This window comes from Camellia sinensis, chromosome 13 (genome assembly GCF_055761805.1).
Source record: "Camellia sinensis isolate YWXY chromosome 13, ASM5576180v1, whole genome shotgun sequence".
Taxonomy (NCBI): domain Eukaryota; kingdom Viridiplantae; phylum Streptophyta; class Magnoliopsida; order Ericales; family Theaceae; genus Camellia; species Camellia sinensis.
Window position 1 is genome coordinate 61,707,640 of NC_138973.1, and position 20,720 is coordinate 61,728,359.

The 20,720-nt window shown below is 35.4% G+C and overlaps 1 protein-coding gene across 1 annotated transcript; it reads left to right on the top strand.

The window, feature by feature from the left end:
• The first annotated feature begins 1,463 nt into the window (after positions 1-1,463).
• LOC114282434 (putative trehalose-phosphate phosphatase F) lies at positions 1,464-7,587 on the top strand. The gene is made up of 16 exons (XM_082902346.1): positions 1,464-1,623; positions 1,731-1,787; positions 4,519-4,636; positions 4,737-4,828; positions 4,886-4,887; positions 4,935-5,227; positions 5,329-5,472; positions 5,572-5,643; positions 5,786-5,911; positions 6,056-6,112; positions 6,211-6,312; positions 6,429-6,506; positions 6,633-6,702; positions 6,802-6,872; positions 7,044-7,136; positions 7,236-7,587. The coding sequence occupies exons 3-16, from the start codon at positions 4,613-4,615 to the stop codon at positions 7,311-7,313; spliced, it is 1,302 nt and encodes a 433-aa protein (XP_082758472.1). The 5' UTR covers positions 1,464-1,623; positions 1,731-1,787; positions 4,519-4,612; the 3' UTR covers positions 7,314-7,587.
• Positions 7,588-20,720: the final 13,133 nt, after the last annotated feature.

A 20,720-nucleotide genomic window follows, 5' to 3' on the forward strand; every position in this document is an offset into this window, starting at 1 on the left:
TGTTATAATAGTTTCTCTCCATTAATTTAATAAGTTTGTGTGTTTACCAAAATTTTCATTTTTGTTAATCCTTAATTTATGCAATTTATAGTGGAGTGGAGATGGGTTTTAAAAAAGAAGATGGAAATAACAACTTAACAATTTTGTCATGCAATAACTACCAAACGTGAGCCAGCTATGGGCGAGGCATATGTGAAGATTGATGGACCTTCTTCTTACCTAATGTAATGAATATTTATATTTAACATAAATTCGTTACTTTATATTTAATGGGTGAAAATCAATATAGTAAAAGATAAGAGAAATTACAATTAAGTGGTGTTTTCACAAAATAATTATAAATTCATACAAAAATCTAGCACTTTAATTATTAATGTTCATAAACTTTATCATTGATCTGAAATTATTTTTAAAAATCTAGACCCAATTGTAATTTTCCCTAAAAAATATATGACTATATAAAGCGTTATTCTAATAATACAAGTTGTTAGGTGGTTTTGTTTACGTTTAATGAGGAGACTTTAGTTTCTTTTCGACCATCAATAATAATTTTAGCTGTTAGATTCTAATAACAAGAAAATCTGACAATTAATTGATAATTATTGAGGATACCTTAAAATAATCTCTCTTCAAATTTAGATAAATATAATAAATCTTCCAAATTTAATATAATTATATTAGGCTTTTTTACATTTTAATTCACAGAGCATTAAGTCTTCTTTTTATTTGTAATTTAGTATTTAATATATAACCTTACTAATAAATATAATTATGCTAAAACGAGAAACTTCAATCAAGGTTAATGTAATTTACCGTTATTAAAAAAAATAAATAAGGTAATACTCTCTTACAATTAGTGGCATTGCTTCTAAAAATTAGACTCAATTTTCAAGCCCAATAATGTAACAATCCATTAGAATATTTAAGGTAACACTCTCTCTCATATCTTTTCAATCAGTAATTAATTATATCATTTACACATTATTGGGTCTAGAAAATAGATCTAGAAAGTGGATTTATATATCATTTTTCTAAAATTAAATGCAAAAAAAAAAAAAAAATGAAGTATTTTTATGATATTTCTTATTACTAAAATTGACCTTATACCCAATAAATTAAATTTTTTTTTAATTACCAAAATATTGATGCACCCTTATTTTTTATTTAATTTTATTTAAGTTTACTTTAAAACACCCTTGTTAAAACATTAACGAAATGTTGATTTGGTAAAAATTTAAGAAAAAATGAGTGGAAGCTCTAATTAGAACTATCACTAATGATGTAACAGTATATATTGTGTCTGTTTATTTTTTATTTATTTATTTTTATTTTTCCACCTCATTAGTAATGGATTTAGAACCACCAAATTAGTGATCTCTACATCATTGAAATTTAAGTACCAGACTTGCCTTGTTTGGCACGTCTTTTTCATCTCAAACTCTATTAATATCCAAACTTTTCTCTCTTTTCCTTCCTCCTCCTCCTCCTCCTCTCTCTCTCTCTCTCTCTCTCTCTCTCTCTCTCTCTCTCTCTCTCTCTCTCTCTCTGTTTCTGTTACATTCTCTCTCTACTTTCCTGCTTATTTTACAGGGGTTTATCTTTCTACTTTTCATTTTTCTGGAGGTTAAATTCAATGTTCCTTCCCTTTTCTCACTTTTTCTTATACATTTTCTGTTTGTTTCCCGTCAAAGTTCAACAACTTTTTCTCAATACCTGTTGTCGACTTGTAGGTTCTGAATCCGACCTCTGCATTTTGAAGCAATTGAATTTTCCAGCTTTGGATTCAGGTACTGCGCCTTCTGTTTTCTCTTACTTTCCTTCTTTTTTTCTTCATTCCAGAAAATTTTTATTCTGCAATTTTATACAATGCCATTGGAATTGAGCTATAAGACTTGGGGTTTACGCTTTCAGTCTTTTTTTTTTTGTTGAAGATCCATGTTTGTTTTGTTTATTTGTTAGGTTGATTTCCGTGATTGTTGTTTTCTTTTCTCAACTACTCTGTTTTTTATTTTATTTTTTATTTTTTCATTTCTGTTATCTCTCTTTGTTTAATTGAATTTGTTTCTGAATTAGACATCAGGATCGTCTACCTTGCGTGTTTGTATTTATAGCTTATGGCCACATACAAATTTATCATAATTTTGACAGCCTAATTTCTTAATTTCTTTTGTTTAAAGTATAAATATGTGATTTTGTTGGTTGTTGCAAATTGGGGAAAGATGTTCACCAAAAACGCTCAGTTTTCAAAAAACTGAATTCAGATAAATGAAACCAATCACATTTTTTTTGGGTTATTATGTCCATGCTTGTTACTCATCAAGCCAAAATTGTATCCATCATAATTCAATCCCAACGGTAATAATGAATGATGATTTCATAGTCTTCATGTTAGATTGGTGGGGTTGGGTATAAATTTCTGTTTTTTTGGCTGTTGCCGTGTCGTGTCATTATTGTAAAAGTATGGTGGGGTGTGATAAATATATATATTTTGATAATCGGATGTTTGGACCAACGCACATGCATCTTAATTAATGCGAATGTCCTGAAATTAACAACCAATCAAACTTTCAGTGGCTCAAGGTTCGGAATATTTGACTTTTGTGAGATTCGACCTAGTGATCTAATTTTACCCTGTTTATTATATTGCAATGCTGAATTGGTTCCTTAGATCTGCCAGTCAATGTGCTGATTCTTTCTGCACATGTATATGCTTCCATTGCCAAAGTAAATATGAAATGTAATTTATGGATATTTTTTGTTATGTCAGTAGAAGAGGAATTTACTTTTTTATAATTGTCTAATTAATTTATTATCTTTTGTATTAAGTATACAAGTATTTGTATACAATTATCTATGTTTTTTATATCTGTTTTTAGTTTTTTTTTTGGGTAATTCCGAAATACTTTGCTACATCTTACTAAAATATTTGTCATTTCCTACACATTAAAGCACCTGACTTTTTGGCAAACCTCAAGTCCAAAGTCGATTAAATTATTTTTCCGTAATTTTATGACAACTCATTATTACTTCTTTCTTACCTCAGTGATCATCTAGTTTGAGGTTTCTGTTCACTTTTTTGTAAGTTCTCTGTAAAAAGAATTGTCCTTTTCTGACCTTAGTTTATCGCGTAGCCTGAACAACCTTTTGTAAAGAAAGCTCTCATTCAAAAAGTGGGGCCATGGAATACGAAACAGCTTAATAGCATCTTCCTTTTGCATATTTGCATATGCACAATTTCAATTTTTAACACAAACCATTCAAATTGAACTTCCCTTGTGCTATGCTAGCCAGGTTATTTTTGTAACACCCCGCCTAGCTTCGAAAATTTTATTCTAGATGATTATGCCATTGACTCAGCCTTATTAGGTGTAGCAGTGTTATCTCCAACACCCACTTCATTGTTATGTCCATGAACGACGAGCAGTCCTAATGCAAGCATAGACTGACAAGATTTTGTTTTTTTCCCCTCAATTGTTAGTCAAGCAGTACTAATGAATACTGTTCAACGTGGTCCAAACCTATAAAAATTAATTTTACTTGGTCTAAGAATTTAGTGGTACATACCAATGTCCTACTCAAAGTAATTTTGTATTCAAAATCTGTGCCAGTTCTGAGCCAAATTCTGACACTAATAGTTAAGTGTAAAATGCACATTCACATGCATATATATGCAAATGTATACATATATATAAATATATGGATATTTTCAGATGTTTTGTGTTATATTCCTCAATGAACATTGTGTTATATGAACATGATTCTTAATTTGGATAGACAGGGGAGTTGCAATACAGTAGAAAGTGTAATGTTTAAATTTCACTACTGATTTGTTCTAATCCCTTCAAGTTAATTTTCCTTAGAAATTTCGTCAAGTGAATACATCAAATCTATGATTCAGCTTCTTGCAAGAGTGAAAGGGTTAATACAGTTAGAAAATCTGTAAGAATTGAGTTATTTCTGCCAATTTTCCTTTTTAATGAAAATCAGTACTTGATTAGCAAATGACTTTTTTGTCATGTTAATGGTGGAATGGTTGATTAAATTTAAAGGTTTTTTCAACTGTACTTATCCACAAAAAAAAAAAAAAAAAAAAAGCAAAAAGGGTTTTGTTCAGCAGAATTGAGTCAAGTTCTTCATATTCTTTTTGCACATGGAAATATTTATTTGGAAAATTAAATCTTCTGGAATAAATGGAGAATGTTGGTAGTTCTGGAGTCCTATTTTTCTTTCATTAATTCTTAAGACAATCAAGAATACATCAAAGACATTAGATCATTCACCCTTCTGCCTATTATTGATTTTTGTTCAAAGATTCTTTTTATAAATGTATTGGATTATTTTCACCAAATTTGCATCTGGGCAACATCAGTTCTTCCTTTTACTTGAAGTGTATTTTTGTCTATGATTGTTCTTTCTAGTAATACGTGGGTGGAAAATGCTATTTAGCATTTTATGCATATCACAGCTAATTACGCTGCAGAAATTTAGATTAACTGGACTCTATTTTTCATGCTACAGGTAGAAACTAGTTTGACTTTGTCGGTGTTGGAGGTTATACATCATTCTGTTCTCGGGCAAACTCGTGCAAATAATGTTCAGCCTCCTACTATAAATGCAGTGTTGCTTTGGAGATGAGGTAAGCTGCAGTTTGAATATTTGTTTTGCTTATCAATTGAACTTCAAGAAAAGAAAACAAAAGTAATGTCTTTCATTTAATATGTTGCCTTCGTCATCAGATTACAGGAAGTCTCTGCTTGATGGACTGCTTACCCAGCAGTAGTGACAAGAAAACTTTGAAGAGGTGGTTTTTCATAGACAAAAGGGTTGGGTGAAGACTATTCAACATTTGGTGTATAACCACTACCCAATTCTGGCCAAGCAGTAGTTGTATATCATACACAGTTTGTATTCATAACGGTGTACACAGAATCTAGGTCGGATGGATTTGAAGACGACAAATGCTTCTCCAGTTCTCACTGATCCTGCACCGATAAACAAGTCCAGACTTGGAATTCATTCCGGTCTGTTCCCTTATTCGCAATCTGGACCATCATTCTCCTCTGGAATACTAACAACTCCAAGAAAGAAGCCAGGAAAGCTTGATGATGCTAGGTCCAATGGTTGGCTTGACGCCATGAAATCTTCTTCACCTCCTAGCAAGAAGATGCTTAAAGATTTCAATGTCGAGATGGCTTCAGATGATGATATTGCATACTACTCCTGGATGGTAGGTTAAGTGTCTCATTATTTGTCTAAATTCCAGGCGTTGGTTATGATAAGAATTTGCCAAATTAATCTTTATGCCCATGTTATTTCTTTATTGTGCAGCTGAAGTATCCATCAGCCATCAAGTCGTCCTTTGAGAAAATCATAAATCATGCAAGGAATAAGAAGATAGTGATGTTTTTAGATTATGATGGGACTCTTTCTCCAATCGTAGATGACCCTGATCGTGCATTCATGTCTGATGAGGTCTGTACCTACATCTCATCCTTTATCTGTGTGAATATTTGTTCGTTTTCTTCTTCTCTAGTTGTATGTTTATATTGAAGTAAAACCATCTCTTGTCAGATGCGTTCTACTGTTAGGAATGTTTCAACGTATTTCCCAACAGCAATCATTAGTGGAAGAAGCCGTGATAAGGTAGGCGGACAAATATCTATCTTGAATGATGATTAAAATTGAAGCAATTGAGCATTCAGTTCTATTCTGCCCATTTAATTTTTTTATGTTTGTACATACTCTTTCTGGATGAGATCAGTGTCTAATCCTAAGCTCTTTTCAGGTTTATGAGTTGGTCGGATTAGCAGAACTCTACTATGCTGGTAGTCATGGTATGGACATCATGTGCCCAGTTAGGGAGACAGTGTTTGCTGATCCTTCAAAAAGTATTAAATCTACTGGCAAGCATGTAAGAGGCTACGTCTTTAGAGAACTCCCCAATTAGGCTGCCACTGTACTCATTGTTGTCGATTGTGATCATAGCTTGTTTGAGTCATTTTTCTTGCAAACTCTAGGTCTTCTGATGTGCTTCTGTTTTATTTTGCTTGTGCAGGGCAAGGAGTTAAACCTTTTCCAGCCTGCAAGAGAATTTTTGCCCATGATTGATGAGGTGTTTAATTGCATTGCATATACTACTATATTGTGCAAGTAATCTACATTTATCAAATAACGTGGTACAAACTTGGTTCTTTTCATTAATTTGTGCAGGTTTTTAGAACCCTTGTCGAGAATACTAAAGATATCAAAGGCACAAAAGTTGAGAATCACAAATTTTGTGCCTCTGTACATTATCGTAACGTAGATGAGAAGGTAAGGTTTGCTAGGTTCTTTAAAGAGATGATAGTGTGATGCAATTGATTGCATTAGCTTGTTAGTAGTTTGGTTCACAAACCGAAGATGTTCTCCTACTTTTTGAATGATTTCAGAGTTGGTCTACTATTGCACAACGTGTTCACTATATTTTAAAAGATTACCCTCGGTTGCGACTAACTCATGGGCGTAAGGTAATATGCTCGTAAGAGCTTTGGTTATTAACAATATTACTAGCTTGTATATTTTTGCTATAGTATGTTCAATGTTAATTATCCTTCCGAAATTAGCATGCTCAATTAATAATTGGGCTTTCTTAGGTTTTAGAGGTTCGTCCTGTAATTAATTGGAATAAAGGAAAAGCGGTTGAATTTCTGCTCGATTCACTTGGTAAGTGAACTTGCTAGACTGTAGAGGTCTTATGTGTAGCTGTGTTACACCTGTCTTAGTTTTCTTCTTTAATTCATATAATTCAAGAATATGGTGCAGGACTAAGTAATGGCGAGGATGTGCTCCCGATTTATATTGGAGATGACAAGACAGATGAAGATGCATTCAAGGTAACTTCTAATCTGTTTTGGGGTCTCATGAGCTCACAAGGTCTATCCTTGTGGGTTTAGTGTTATGTTTTAGCAATCTAACTGATTGAAATAAAAAATCAAAGAATTTAAATAAAAATTGCTATATGTTTAGCAATCTAATTCATTTAATTTATCAATACTTAATATCAGGTATTACGGGAGGGGAACCGAGGCTATGGAATTCTTGTATCTTCTGTCCCAAAAGAAACGAAGGCATTTTTCTCTCTCAGAGATACGTCAGAGGTGCCAGACTGCCATTTTGTATTTTCATATCAATTTATTTTTATGTTTTCCCTCTTTTTTGCACCTTTAGATTTTAAGGTTGTATGAATTTGAATTTAGGTGAAACAATTCCTCAAGTCTCTGGTGAGATGGAAGGAACAAAATGCACTATCCATGAAGAAGAGGAGCACCAAGTGACAGCCGTGCAACATTGCCAAGGACCCTTGGATCCCAAATCTTTGTATCTCTATCTTAAATTAGTCACAATTGTTGGAGTATGGAATTTCAAGACATGATTCAACAATTGTAAATATATTAAAACTGGAGAACAAAGAGAAGATTTAGGAACCAAGTATGGGGTGCAGTATAGTACAGATTACTTATTTTTTTGGTCTTATATTTTATAATGAATCAAGGAAGGTAGGAGCTGCTACATGTATTTGCAGTCCAAGTGGATTTTCATTTTCTTCAATTAACAGAAAATGTTTTTCATATTCGATAGAAAACTAAGCCTATTTCAATAGAAAATATTTTTTATTTTTAAAATGCAGAAAACGTTTTCTAGACAAAAGTCTTACCAATATCACCGCACTATATTTGCAACTCTCGAAAAGAGGTTTGATACAAATATGGGCTGATCTATTTCAAACATTATTTTAGACCAAATTTAGACATTGTTTGATGCATGTGTTGCCTTTCGTCATGAGTACTTAGTGCAATGGAAAAGGCTACCCGAATGTGAGGCAATTTGGGAGCCAGCAGAAGCCCTGTGGCAATTTGAAGAGAAGATCCATAGCTTCCATGAAGAAGACGCAATCATCACATTAGGTAAGGAGAGAATGTCTCAAACTGATAAATTCAGATGTTGTCCCTCACTAGAAGACTCTGGAAGGAATTTGAAGATCTTAGATGTTAAACTAGAGTTTCCTAAAACAATGTAGAGAATGGTGAAACCTTGTTCATAATTCTAGAATGGTATTACTCTTCTTCTATATTCTAGAATAGGCCATTTGAGAAGATGGATGAAAAATCCAAAATTGTCTCCATCTTTATATTTATGGAATGTGCATTTTTAGAATGTTCATTGTAGCCTAAACAATAATAGCCAACAAATGGTAACAAACCTAGCAACTTGGAAGACCCTTGCTTCAAACATTTCTTTGAGTGAATTACATCCAATTAAGTACATTACTGGCATATATATAATTTGCAATTAGAAAGTTGGTTATTCTACAAAGAGATATAATTGGTTTGTTTTGAATATACATTTGAGTAATGAAATGGTTTTACTGGTTTAGATATATCATGAAATTTGGCTAAGCCTTCTATTGCTATGGCATAAGATAGTAATTGTGCAATAGAAAGACTTTCGAAGTATAACAATGTATAACAATATTTGATGGCTCTCTTCCTCAATCTTGGGTTGTATCTCCCCCTGCAGCATTGGCTAACAATATTATTTGTACTATAATGAACAAATAGTAATTGTTTTTCAAAGTACAGCAATATTGTTTTTCTTATTTTGGCCAACGGTGTTGTTGGACACATAGAAAATCAAATCTATAGTTTTGGGATGATTCTATTTGCACCCAAATAATATCTCAATACGTTTAATTAAAATTTTGAAATTTTAATTCTTATAATACCTTGATGTAATTTTATTAATAAAGACAATACACATTAAATCCTAAAATAAAATATTATTATTTCTTTCTCATAGTACACCCATAATACTTAATCATATTCTACATATTTAATTAGCTCTATCTTCTTTCCCAAATTTCAATTATTTTTTCTTCATCTTATTCCTAGTTCTAAAATTCTAATCCACCTCAACAAAACTCATCATTATCATCAAAATCATTATTTTTTATGGTGTTGTTACTCTTTTTTTTTTTTTTTTTTTTAACTGTAAATATATTGATAAAACCAAAATTTAAACAAAAATAGGGCAGCCATCTTTTCTAAGAGGATCAGCAAACCAAAAGGGGGAATAAACACCCAAGTTTTACACCTAGCCCGCGTACCACCTACTTGCGCCACCGCAAGCATCAAGACCACCAACTAGCTCAAAAATATCGTGGATCACATTTATAACTGGGCTAATTGTCTCTGACAATCATATCTATAAACGTGTATATATATATGTTTGATATTATTATATATTAATATTATCATATTGGAAGAGAATGAGGAGGTAGAGATGAAGAGAGACGTGTATTTCGTCATCCTCTTTCGTCGTTATCTTTTGCTTGAAAAATCTATTTAAGAATTTTTCAAATTAATGTAATTTAGGATTTTGATTTATTTATAATTTGGTTGTATCTTTTAAAGGTAATTTAGGAAAAAAAACATAAGGTGTATTAAAAATAAATTATAATTTTAAATAATGTAATAAAATGTACCAAAAAATTAGACGTATTTAAATAGAATCTCTATAGTTTTGGTGGCCAAATGTCTCTTTTCCTCAACTCGTATGAACTTTCCAAGACGTGTATGATCTATTTGTTGTCTTGTGGGCTAGTTCATGCAACATGGGCTGATTGTATGGTTGTTTTTCATTAAGCCATGTATTTTTGTTAGGCCTTGCTAATTGGGCTTTCAGAGTGTTATGTTTCTAGGAAAACACATGGGGGATTCTATTTACACCAAAAAAATTATTAAGTGCATCAAGTTTTTAAATTCATCCTATTTAATTATTTAAAAATTTATTTTACTCTTATTACACCCTATTATTTTGATAATAATCATATGTGTTGGACTTTTCAAGAAATTTTTTTTTATGCTTATTCTTAATGCATTAAAGTGTTATTATAAGGGATAATAATCATATGTGTTGAGACTTTTCAAGGAATTCATGTGTGTTGGATTTCAAAGAATTTTTTTATGCTTGTTCTTAATGCATTAAGGTGTTATTATGAGGGTAAGACTTGGGGGTTGGGAGAAGTTAATAAATGCTAAGGTTTTTTTTTTTAAATAAAAAAATCAGGAAATTTAGATTGGGAGATTGAAGCTCCCACATGGCTTGGGGTTAAAAACTCCCTTTTACTTAATATATAGTATAGATAGATAGATAGATAGATAGATAGATATAGACATATAGATAGATAGATAGATAGATACAGATATGGCACATACCATTTATATGACACAAGGACCAAAGTACTGGAACAATTGCTGCAATTTGCCCTCATCTAAATTAAAGGGATTTAAAAAGTAAAAAAGAAATTATAATATTAAAAAATGTTCACTAAAAAAATATAGGTTAAAAATTAAAAATTAATTATTAAAAATTCCATACTAAACAAGGTGATGTTTTCTATTAATTTTGAAAATTAAAAAATTATTATTAATTTTTCCTCTGTCTTTTTTCTCACATTTTTTTTTATTTATTATTTTTATTTTTTTTTGTGGTGAGGGGTTTTGACCTACGATTTTTCTAAAATGAGTCTTCTAGACGAAAAGGGTAGAATTGGTTCAGACAATGAGAAAAAGTGGTTATGCAAGGAGCGCCTTCACTATGAGAAAGAATAGTCGGTTTTGCATAGGGTGCCTTCTTGGATAATAGATTCAATACTGGCATGCATGAAGGGCTTAAGTGTGAGACATATGAGAGGGGTTTTAGTGCGAAAATAAAAGAAATGGTTTACAGAGTGTCTTCTTGCTTCACGACTTCAACACTTGTGAGAAAGGAGTAGGCTCAAGTGTGAGAGAGAAATGAGGGTTTGTAGGAAGTGTCTTCTTGGGTCATGACTTGAGTGTTCGTGCACATGAAAATGAGTGATAAGGGTCAGAGTGTGTCTCTTGGGGTGACGGCTTCAGTGCTCCTGTAACAACCTACATTTCATGTCCTAGTCATGTTTGCATGCATTTATATGTTTTGCCATGCTAAGTTGCTGTAACAATCCATATTCATGTTGTAGTCATGTTCATGTTCATTTACATAGCTTTGTCTTGTTAAGTTTGCATTCATGAATCTTGTCTTGCTTTGTAGTTATGTGTTATGTCTAAGTGTTGCTTGCATGCTTTGTCCCTTTCCTGCTATGTTAAGCCTATGTCATTCCAAGCCTAGGTTATGTTAAGCCTAGGTCATGCCAAGCCTAGGTTATGTTAAGCCTAGATCATTCCAAGCCGAGGCCATCTTCAGTCTAGAATTGTCTTGGAACCACATTGTTTGACCTCCACCTTCGCCCTGACATATTGGCCGAGATGTCATTATCTAGGCCGAGGTGTGAATCACCAAGGCCAAGATGTGTATTATCTAGGCCGAGATGTTACCTTTGCACTTGAGTGACCTTGTCCTGGAGTGGTATGACCTAGACCGAGGTGTGGCACATCTAGGCCAAGGTGTGGCACAGCTTAGTCAAGTGTTGTCCTTCTTAGCCGAGGTCATTGTCACCTTAGTTGCCGAAGCTTTGTCCTTAGCCGATGTCATCACTTGTCGAAGTGCCTTACCGGGTAGCTTGTTAGATACGCTTTGTCATAGTCTTGTCTTGTCAATCAATCACCTTTTTGAGGAAGAGAACCAACCAGCCGTTGCCACGTGTCCGAGCTGAGAGTTAAGTTAGCCGGCAGAGAGAGAGAAACCCATCATTTATTTCTATACTTGTTTTGAAGAGGAGAGAGAGGCTCTAGGAGAGGGAGAAGAGTTCTTGAGGGAGAGTGGATTTCCAAGCTTGATTCCTTGAGATTGAACCGTTAGATCCGTGTTCTAAGGTTAGATTCTTAATCTGCTCTTGTCGTTCTTCATGTTTATGTTATTGCATTGCATGATTGAAAATGATTTGTAAGCTATGAATTGTTTTGAAGTTTGGTTTTAGAAAGAGAAAATAGCATTCATGTGCCCTTCAAGAAAAGTCATGTTTTGATCCGAAAGCTCTTGCCTAGATTCATGTTTTTGTGTTTGTTTTCATATGATTTTCAAGTATGGGTACCCAGGTCCATGTTTTCGAACTCATAGCATGAAATCCCAGATTTTGTAAATAAAGGAGTTATGATTTTAGCATTCATGTTCTTCATGATCTTCATGTTCATATTCTTCTTGTTCTTCACGGGTGGAAACCCAGATCTCCAGACCTCACTTCCCGAGGTGTAGTCGCCGAGATCACTCTTACCTAGACCTTACACTTAGGCCAAGCATCGTATCTCACCTTGACCTACCTTGCATGATCACTTACACCTTTAGTTTGTCTTGTGCGCACCTCGGCATGCAGCCGCATGCTGAAGCCTAGGTAGCCACACCTCGGCCAGAAGGTGTGGGACCTCGACAAAGACCTTGTTGGTACCCAGCATGTCTTCCTGACATGTAAAACTGTGATTTGACTTCCAGCATGTTTTCCGAGATCATTTGCATGTATGTAAGACTTGTTTTGAGAAGTGTATTCAGTAGACTTTGCCATGTGTTTGTAGGACTTGGACCTTTGCCTGATCTCGACGTCCCAAGAACTAGGTGAGTGGTATTTTTAATAAAGTTATGTTCTTAAGGTTTTGATAAAGCTTTGCCTTGTCTTGATAAAAGTATTTGTTAAGCATGAATGATATCCCTATTTTATGTATCAAGTATAAGCTTTGTTTTGGATGACATTCTTGGAACCGTCCTTTTGTGTTAGGGGACGTTAAGCCTAAGTAACACCGTCCTTTCGTGTTAGGGGACATTAAGCCTATGTAACATAGTCCTTCCGTGCTAGGGGACTTTAAGCCTATGTAGCATAGTCCTTTCATGTTAGGGGACGTTAAGCCTAAGTAACGCCGTCCTTTCGTGTTAGGGGACGTTAAGCCTATGTAACATAGTCCTTCTGTGCTAGGGGATTTTAAGCCTATGTAGCACCGTCCTTTCATGCTAGGGGACGTTAAGCCTAAGTAGCACCCTTGTTAAGATATCGGCCGCCGACGGACTATGAACAGGTGTGCTCGATGCTGAGGTTATGCTTTTGTTTTGCCCGGAATGTCATCACCCCTTGTTTTAAGAATTGACACATGTTAAGTAAGTAAGCAAGTTTTGAAAGACCAAGATTCGAATGATGTTTTATTTCAAGCCAACTAAGCTATGTTATGTATGGTTTTGACAAGATATACTATGTACTGTTTTGAAAAGATCTCGGGTATCATTCATTTAACCCCTTTATTACTGGTACCATTCACTAAGTATCCAAGCTCACCCTCCCTACGTATGTATGTAGGTAACAAGCAAGAAGTCGGCTACGCCGAGATGTGTGTTTTGTATGCATGTTATGTCGGCTGCGAGGACGTCGACAATTTTGAAGATTGTGTTTCTTGACCTGTATTTCATGTATTTTGTTCATGTCGGCTTGAGAAGCCTTTTATCAAGATGTAACATGTATTTTTGTACTTCATTTTTATTTGTACTCAAGTTTTAAAGCCATGTAAAGATGTATGCCATTTCATTTGATTTATGCACTGCTCTTATGGACCACTTGTATTTTAAATTATTGCTTCCGCACTTGTGAGCCCCATATATTTATACTCTGATCGTGTGTGAATTTTGTAAGTTGGCCTTCGGTAATCTCGGATTACTGGCCATCACGGCACCAAACTACTAGGGGCGGTTTGGGGTCGTGACAGAATGGTATCAGAGCACAAGTTCCTTATAGTACGTTATTCACACACTTTGAGTCCTAAAGAGCATATGGTGTCCCCTAGAATGATTTTAGGATTTGCACCATATTGCTTGCTACTTGACAAGGTGTGCATCATCTCGGCATGAGCATTTGTTACATCGGCATGATCATGTTCACTTGCATACATGTTCATTTGTTCATTTTGTTCTAAGAGTCACATCCTGCATACTCCTAGCATCATGAGAAGAGGTAGACCCCCAGTTGGCCGATATCAGTCCGAAGACAGAATAGACAGATTAGAAACATTGGTTGAAAGTTTGGCCGATGAGTTAAGGCAAGCAAGGCAGTAGAACACCGGTACCACCTCCATCTAGGCCGCATAGATAGATGGCCGACATGCAGTTCCACCACCGCCAGTACCACAAGTGCCTCCGCAGCCTGCTTTGTATGGAGATGACACATTGACCCTGATCAGAGAATTCAAGAAGATGAAGCCGCCGAAGTTCCATGGAGGTATAGAGCCGATGAAAGCAGAAGCATGGGTTCTTGAGATGGAGAAGTTGTTCGAGGTTTTTTCCAGCACTGACGCTCAGAAGGTGACCTTAGCAGCATTCACATTGGAAGACGACGCTCGTAGATAGTGGATGATGATCCGAGAAGGCAATCCAAACTTGACTTGGGCCAGATTTTTGGAGCTGTTCTATGACAAGCATTTCCCACTCAGTGTTTGAGATTGCAAGACCACAGAATTTCAGATGTTGACACAGGGTAGCAAAACAGTGGCAGAGTATGATCGTGCTTTCACTGAGTTGGCAAGGTATGCACTTCACATGGTCGACAACGAGTACAAAAAAGCTAGGAAGTTTGAGAGTGGACTTCGAGGGCCAATACAAGACCAGGTTAATTTGCTCAACATGTCGACGTATGTTGGAGTGTTAGATAAAGCCATCCTTGCAGAAGCCAACCTGAACAGAAGTCAAAGTTTGGGGAAGAATCAGAGGAAGAGGCAGACCTATGACAATCGCGAAAAAGAGGCAGACCCGAATGATGCCGAGGAGAAGACAAGGGAGGATAGTCCCAACAACGCGAATCAGGAAGGTGGTACCTGGCCGACATGTGCAAGTTGCGGGAAGCGACATTTAGGAGTTTGTCATCGGACAACTGGAGCATGTTTCGGATGCGGCGAGATGGGTCATCGTATTAAGGATTGTCCAAAGGTAAAAGGTAAGGATGATAAGAAGAGATAAGAACTCGACATCGGGAGTCGTTTTGGGAACAAGGTAAGCGAAGTTTGGGGACCAAACTTCTTTAAGGGGGGAAGGATGTAACAACCCACATTTCACGTCCTAGTCATGTTTGCATGCATTTATATGTTTTGCCATGTTAAGTTGTTGTAACAACCCATACTCATGTTGTAGTCATGTTCATGTTCATTTACATAGCTTTGTCTTGTTAAGTTTGAATTCATGAATCTTATCTTGCTTTGTAGTTATGTGTCATGTCTAAGTGTTGCTTGCATGCTTTGTCCCTTTCCTGCTATGTTAAGCCTAGGTCATGCCAAGCCTAGGTTATGTTAAGCCTAGGTCATGCCAAGCCTAGGTTATGTTAAGCCTAGATCGTTCCAAGCCGAGGTCATCTTCAGTCTAGAATTGTCTTGGAACCACTTTGTTTGACCTCCACCTTCGCCCTGACATATTGGCCGAGATGTCATTATCTAGGCCGAGGTGTGAATCACCAAGGCCGAGATGTGTATTATCTAGGCCGAGATGTTACCTTTACACCTGAGTGACCTTGTCCTGGAGTGGTATGACCTAGACCGAGGTGTGGCACATCTAGGCCAAGGTGTGGCACAACTTAGTCAAGTGTTGTCCTTCCTAGCCGAGGTCATTGTCACCTTAGTTGCCGAAGCTTTGTCTTTAGCCGATGTCATCACTTGTCGGAGTGCCTTACCGGGTAGCTTGTTAGATACGCTTTGTCATAGTCTTGTCTTGTCAATCTATCACCTTTTTGAGGAAGAGAACCAACCAGCCGTTGCCACGTGTCCGAGCTGAGAGTTAAGTCAGCCTGCAGAGAGAGAGAAACCCATCATTTGTTTCTATACTTGTTTTGAAGAGGAGAGAGAGGCTCTAGGAGAGGGAGAAGAGTTCTTGAGGGAGAGTGGATTTCCAAGATTGATTCCTTGAGATCGAACCGTTAGATCCGTGTTCTAAGGTTAGATTCTTAATCTGCTCTTGTCGTTCTTTATGTTTATGTTATTGCATTGCATGATTGAAATGATTTGTAAGCTATGCATTGTTTTGAAGTTCGATTTTAGAAAGAGAAAATAGCATTCATGTGCTCTTCAAGAAAAGTCATGTTTTGATCCGAAAGCTCTTGCCTAGATTCATGTTTTTGTGTTTGTTTTCATATGATTTTCAAGTATGGGTACCCAGGTCCATGTTTTCGAACTCATAGCATGAAATCCTAGATTTTGTAAATAAAGGAGTTATGATTTTAGCATTCACGTTCTTCATGATCTTCATGTTCATATTCTTCTTGTTCTTCACGGGTGGAAACCCAGATCTCCAGACCTCACTTCCCGAGGTGTAGTCGCCGAGATCACTTTTACCTAGACCTTACACTTAGGCCAAGCATCGTATCTCACCTTGGCCTACCTTGCATGATCACTTACACCTTAGTTTGTCTTGTGCGCACCTCGGCATGCAGCCGCATGCCGAAGCCTAGGTAGCCACACCTCGGCCAGAAGGTGTAGGACCTCAGCAAAGACCTAGTTGGTACCCAGCATGTCTTCCTGACATGTAAAACTGTGATTTAACTTCCAGCATGTTTTCTGAGATCATTTGCATGTATGTAAGACTTGTCTGTGAAGTGCATTCAGTAGACTTTGCCATGTGTTTGTAGGACTTGGACCTTTGCCTTGATCCCGACGTCCCAAGAACTAGGTGAGTGGTATTTTTAATAAAGTTATGTTCTTAAGGTTTTGATAAAGCTTTGCCTTGTCTTGATAAAGTATTTGTTAAGCATGAATGATATCCCTATTTTATGTATCAAGTATAAGCTTTGTTTTGGATGACATTCTTGGAACCGTCCTTTCGTGTTAGGAGACGTTAAGCCTAAGTAACACCGTCCTTTCGTGTTAGGGGACGTTAAGCCTATGTAACATAGTCCTTCCGTGCTAGGGGACTTTAAGCCTATGTAGCATAGTCCTTTCGTGTTAGGGGACGTTAAGGCTAAGTAACGCCGTCCTTTCGTGTTAGGGGGCGTTAAGCCTATGTAACATAGTCCTTCCGTGCTAGGGGACTTTAAGCCTAGGTAGCACCGTCCTTTCGTGCTAGGGGACGTTAAGCCAAAGTAGCACCCTTGTTAAGATATCGGCCTCCGACGGACTATGAACGGGTGTGCTCGATGCCGAGGTTATGCTTTTGTTTTGCCCAGAATGTCATCACCCCTTGTTTTAAGAATTGACGCATGTTAAGCAAGTATGCAAGTTTTGAAAGACCAAGATTCGAATGATGTTTTATTTCTAGCCAACACGCATGTTTTATGTATGGCTTTGACAAGATATACTATGTACTGTTTTGAAAAGATCTCGGGTATCATTCATTTAGCCCCTTTATTACTGGTACCATTCACTGAGTATCCAAGCTCACCCTCCCTACGTATGTATGTAGGTAACAAGCAAGAAGTCGGCTACGCCGAGATGTGTGTTTTGTATGCATGTTATGTCGGCTGTGAGGATGTTGGCAATTTTGAAGATTGTGTTTCTTGACCTGTATTTCATGTATTTTGTTCATGTCGGCTTAAGAAGCCTTTTATCAAGATGTAACATGTATTTTTGTACTTCATTTTTATTTGTACTCAAGTTTTAAAGCCATGTAAAGATGTATGCCATTTCATTTGACTTATGCACTGCTCTTATGGACCACTTGTATTTTAAATTATTGCTTCCGCACTTGTGAGCCCCATATATTTATACTCTGATCGTGTGTGAATTTTGTAAGTTGGCCTTCTATAATCTCGGATTACTGGTCATCACGGCACCAAACTACTAGGGGCGGTTTGGGGTCGTGACAGCTCCGAAACACAAAACCATAGCATTTTAAAAAAGAGAAATAATTAGTGATAAAATATTTTTATCTTCTTAAATACAAGAACAGAGAATTTATTATTGGTGACGAAATATTTTTGTATTCCACAACATAACCTTATGAGATGAAAAATATATTCATCGCGCAATCAATCAGAATTTATTAGTGACGAAATATTTTCATCTCCCACAACTTATTCTTCCAAGACAAAAATTTATTTGTTGCCCATTTAATAGAAAGATGAAACGACATCGTTTGCATGATGGAATGTTTATTGGTGATGAACAATTTTCGTCTTCCATAACTTATCATTCCTAGACAAAAATATATTTGTCGCCTAATAAATGGAAATATCCAACGACATTGTTTAATAGGTAGGGAATTTATTGGTGACGAATTACGTTCGTCGCAAAAAATATATATATTTTGTGACAAAAATGTTCGTCTCCAATGAGCTAAAATAATTCACGCCAATGCAAATGAAATTGGCACCTGAATTTTGCAGACGAAATTTTTTTTCATCTCCTATACGTTTGAGAAAAATTAAAATAAACAACAAAATTAATATTTTGTCATCTTTGGGTTAGATTTTAAGACAAAAAAAATTTCATCACCAAATTTTGTCACAATAGCCTATATTTCTTGTATTTTGTTTCCTTGTTTAATTATTATTATTATTTTTTTCTTTTTGTGGAGAGGGGTTTACTGTGAGAAAGAATAGTAGCTTGGCACAAAATGTCTTATTGGATAACAATGTTTGCATGCAATAATGGCTTAAATGTGAGAGAGAATAGAGAAACTTCAGTGCGAAATAGAAGAGATGGTTTATAGAGATTGTTTTCTCGAGTCACAACTGCAATACTTGTGAGAGAGGAGACTGAAGTGCGAGAGAGAAATGAGGATTTGAAGAGGGTGTCCTTTTGGGTCACGACTTTAGTATTTGTGTGTGTGTGTGAAAGTAAGTGATTAAGGTAAGAGCGTCTCTTAGTTTTTGACGACATTTTAATAAAGAGAAATAATTAGTGAGAAAATATTTTCGTCTCAAACTCATATGTTCGTTGCCTAATCAACAAAAATACAAAAAACAATGTTGTGTGGGGATGGAGAATTTATTGGTGATGAAATATTTTCGTCTCCTTCAACTTAACCTTATGAGACGAAAATATATTCATCGCACAATCAATCAAAATGCAACACGACACATGGAGAATTTATTAGTGACGAAATATTTTCATCTCCCAAAACATATCCTTCTGAAACAAAAATATATTTGTCGCCTAATTAACAGAAAGATAAAACGAGCATGAAGGGTTTATTGGTGATGAAATATTTTCGTCTTCCATAACTTATCCTTCCCAAACAAAAAATATATTTGTCACCAAATAAATAAAAAAATGAAACGACATCGTCTAATAAGTTTGGAATTTATTGGAGACGAATTCCTTTTGTCGCAAAAAAATTTAAATTTTGTGACAAAAATGTTCGTCTCCAATGAGCTAAAATAATTGGCGCCAACAAGAAAAAAAATTGGCGCCTTTTCTTTTCTGACAAATTTATTTTTTCGTCTCCTATAGTTTTGAAAACAATTAAAAGAAATGACAAAAGTAATATTTGGTCATGTTTGGGTTACATTCTAAAACGAAAATAAATTTTATCACCAAATTTTAAAAATTAATTATTGAAAACTCCATACTAAACAAGGTAATGTTTTCTATTAATTTTGAAAATTACAATTTTTTTATTATTTGTTTCTCTATATTTTTTCTCACAAAAAAATAGCTACATTAATTATCTTTTTTTTTTTTTTTTTTTTTTTTGTGGAGAGAAGTTTTGACCTTCGATTTTTCTAAAATGGGTGTTCTAGACGGAAAGGGTAGAGTTGGTTCAGACAATGAGAAAAAGTGCTGGCGTGCAAGAGGGGCCTTCACTGTGAAAAAGAATAGTGGGTTTGCATAGGGTGCCTTCTTGGATAATAGCTTCAATGCTGGCATGCACGAAGGGCTTAAGTGTGAGACAGAAGAGATGGGCTTTAGCGCGAAATAGAAGAAATGGTTTATAGAGTGTCTTCTTGAGTCACGACTTCAATACTTGTGAGAGAGGAGTAGACTCAAGTGCGAGAGAGAAATGAGGGTTTGTAGAAAGTGTTTTCTTGGGTCACGACTTCAAGGTCCGTGTACATGAAAATGAGTGATAAGCGTCAGAGTGTATCTCTTGGAGTCACAGTTCCAATGCTTCGAAACACAAAACCATGGCATTTTAATAAAGAGAAATAAGTAGTGATAAAATATTTTTGTATCCTTCAATACCAGAACAAAGAATTTATTATTGGTGATGAAATATTTTTGTCTTCCACAACTTAACCATATGAGACGAAAAATATATTCGTCACGCAATCAATTAGAATTTATTAGTGACGAAATATTTTCGTCTCCGACAACTTATTCTTCTAAAACAAAAATATATTTGTCGCCTACTTAATAGAAAGATGAAATGACATTGTCTGCATGATGGAGTGTTTATTGGTGGCGAAATATTTTCGTCTTCCATAACTTATCCTTCGCAGGCAAAAATATATTTGTCGCCTAATAAATAGAAATATGCAACAACATCGTTTAATAGGTATGGAATTTATTGGCGACGAATTATGTTCATCACAAAAAAAATTATATTTTGTGACAAAAATACTCGTCTCCAATGAGCTAAAATAATTCGCGCCAATGCAAATGAAATTGGCGCCTCATTTTTGCACACGAAATTTTTTTTTCGTCTCCTATACTTTTGAGAAAAATTAAAACAAACGACAAAATTAATATTTCGTCATCTTTGGGTTAAATTTTAAGACAAAAAAAAAATTTCATCACCAAATTTCGTCACATTAGCCTAGATTTATTGTATTTTTTATTGATTTTAAGCATTTGGTGACGAAATCTGGTTTTTCT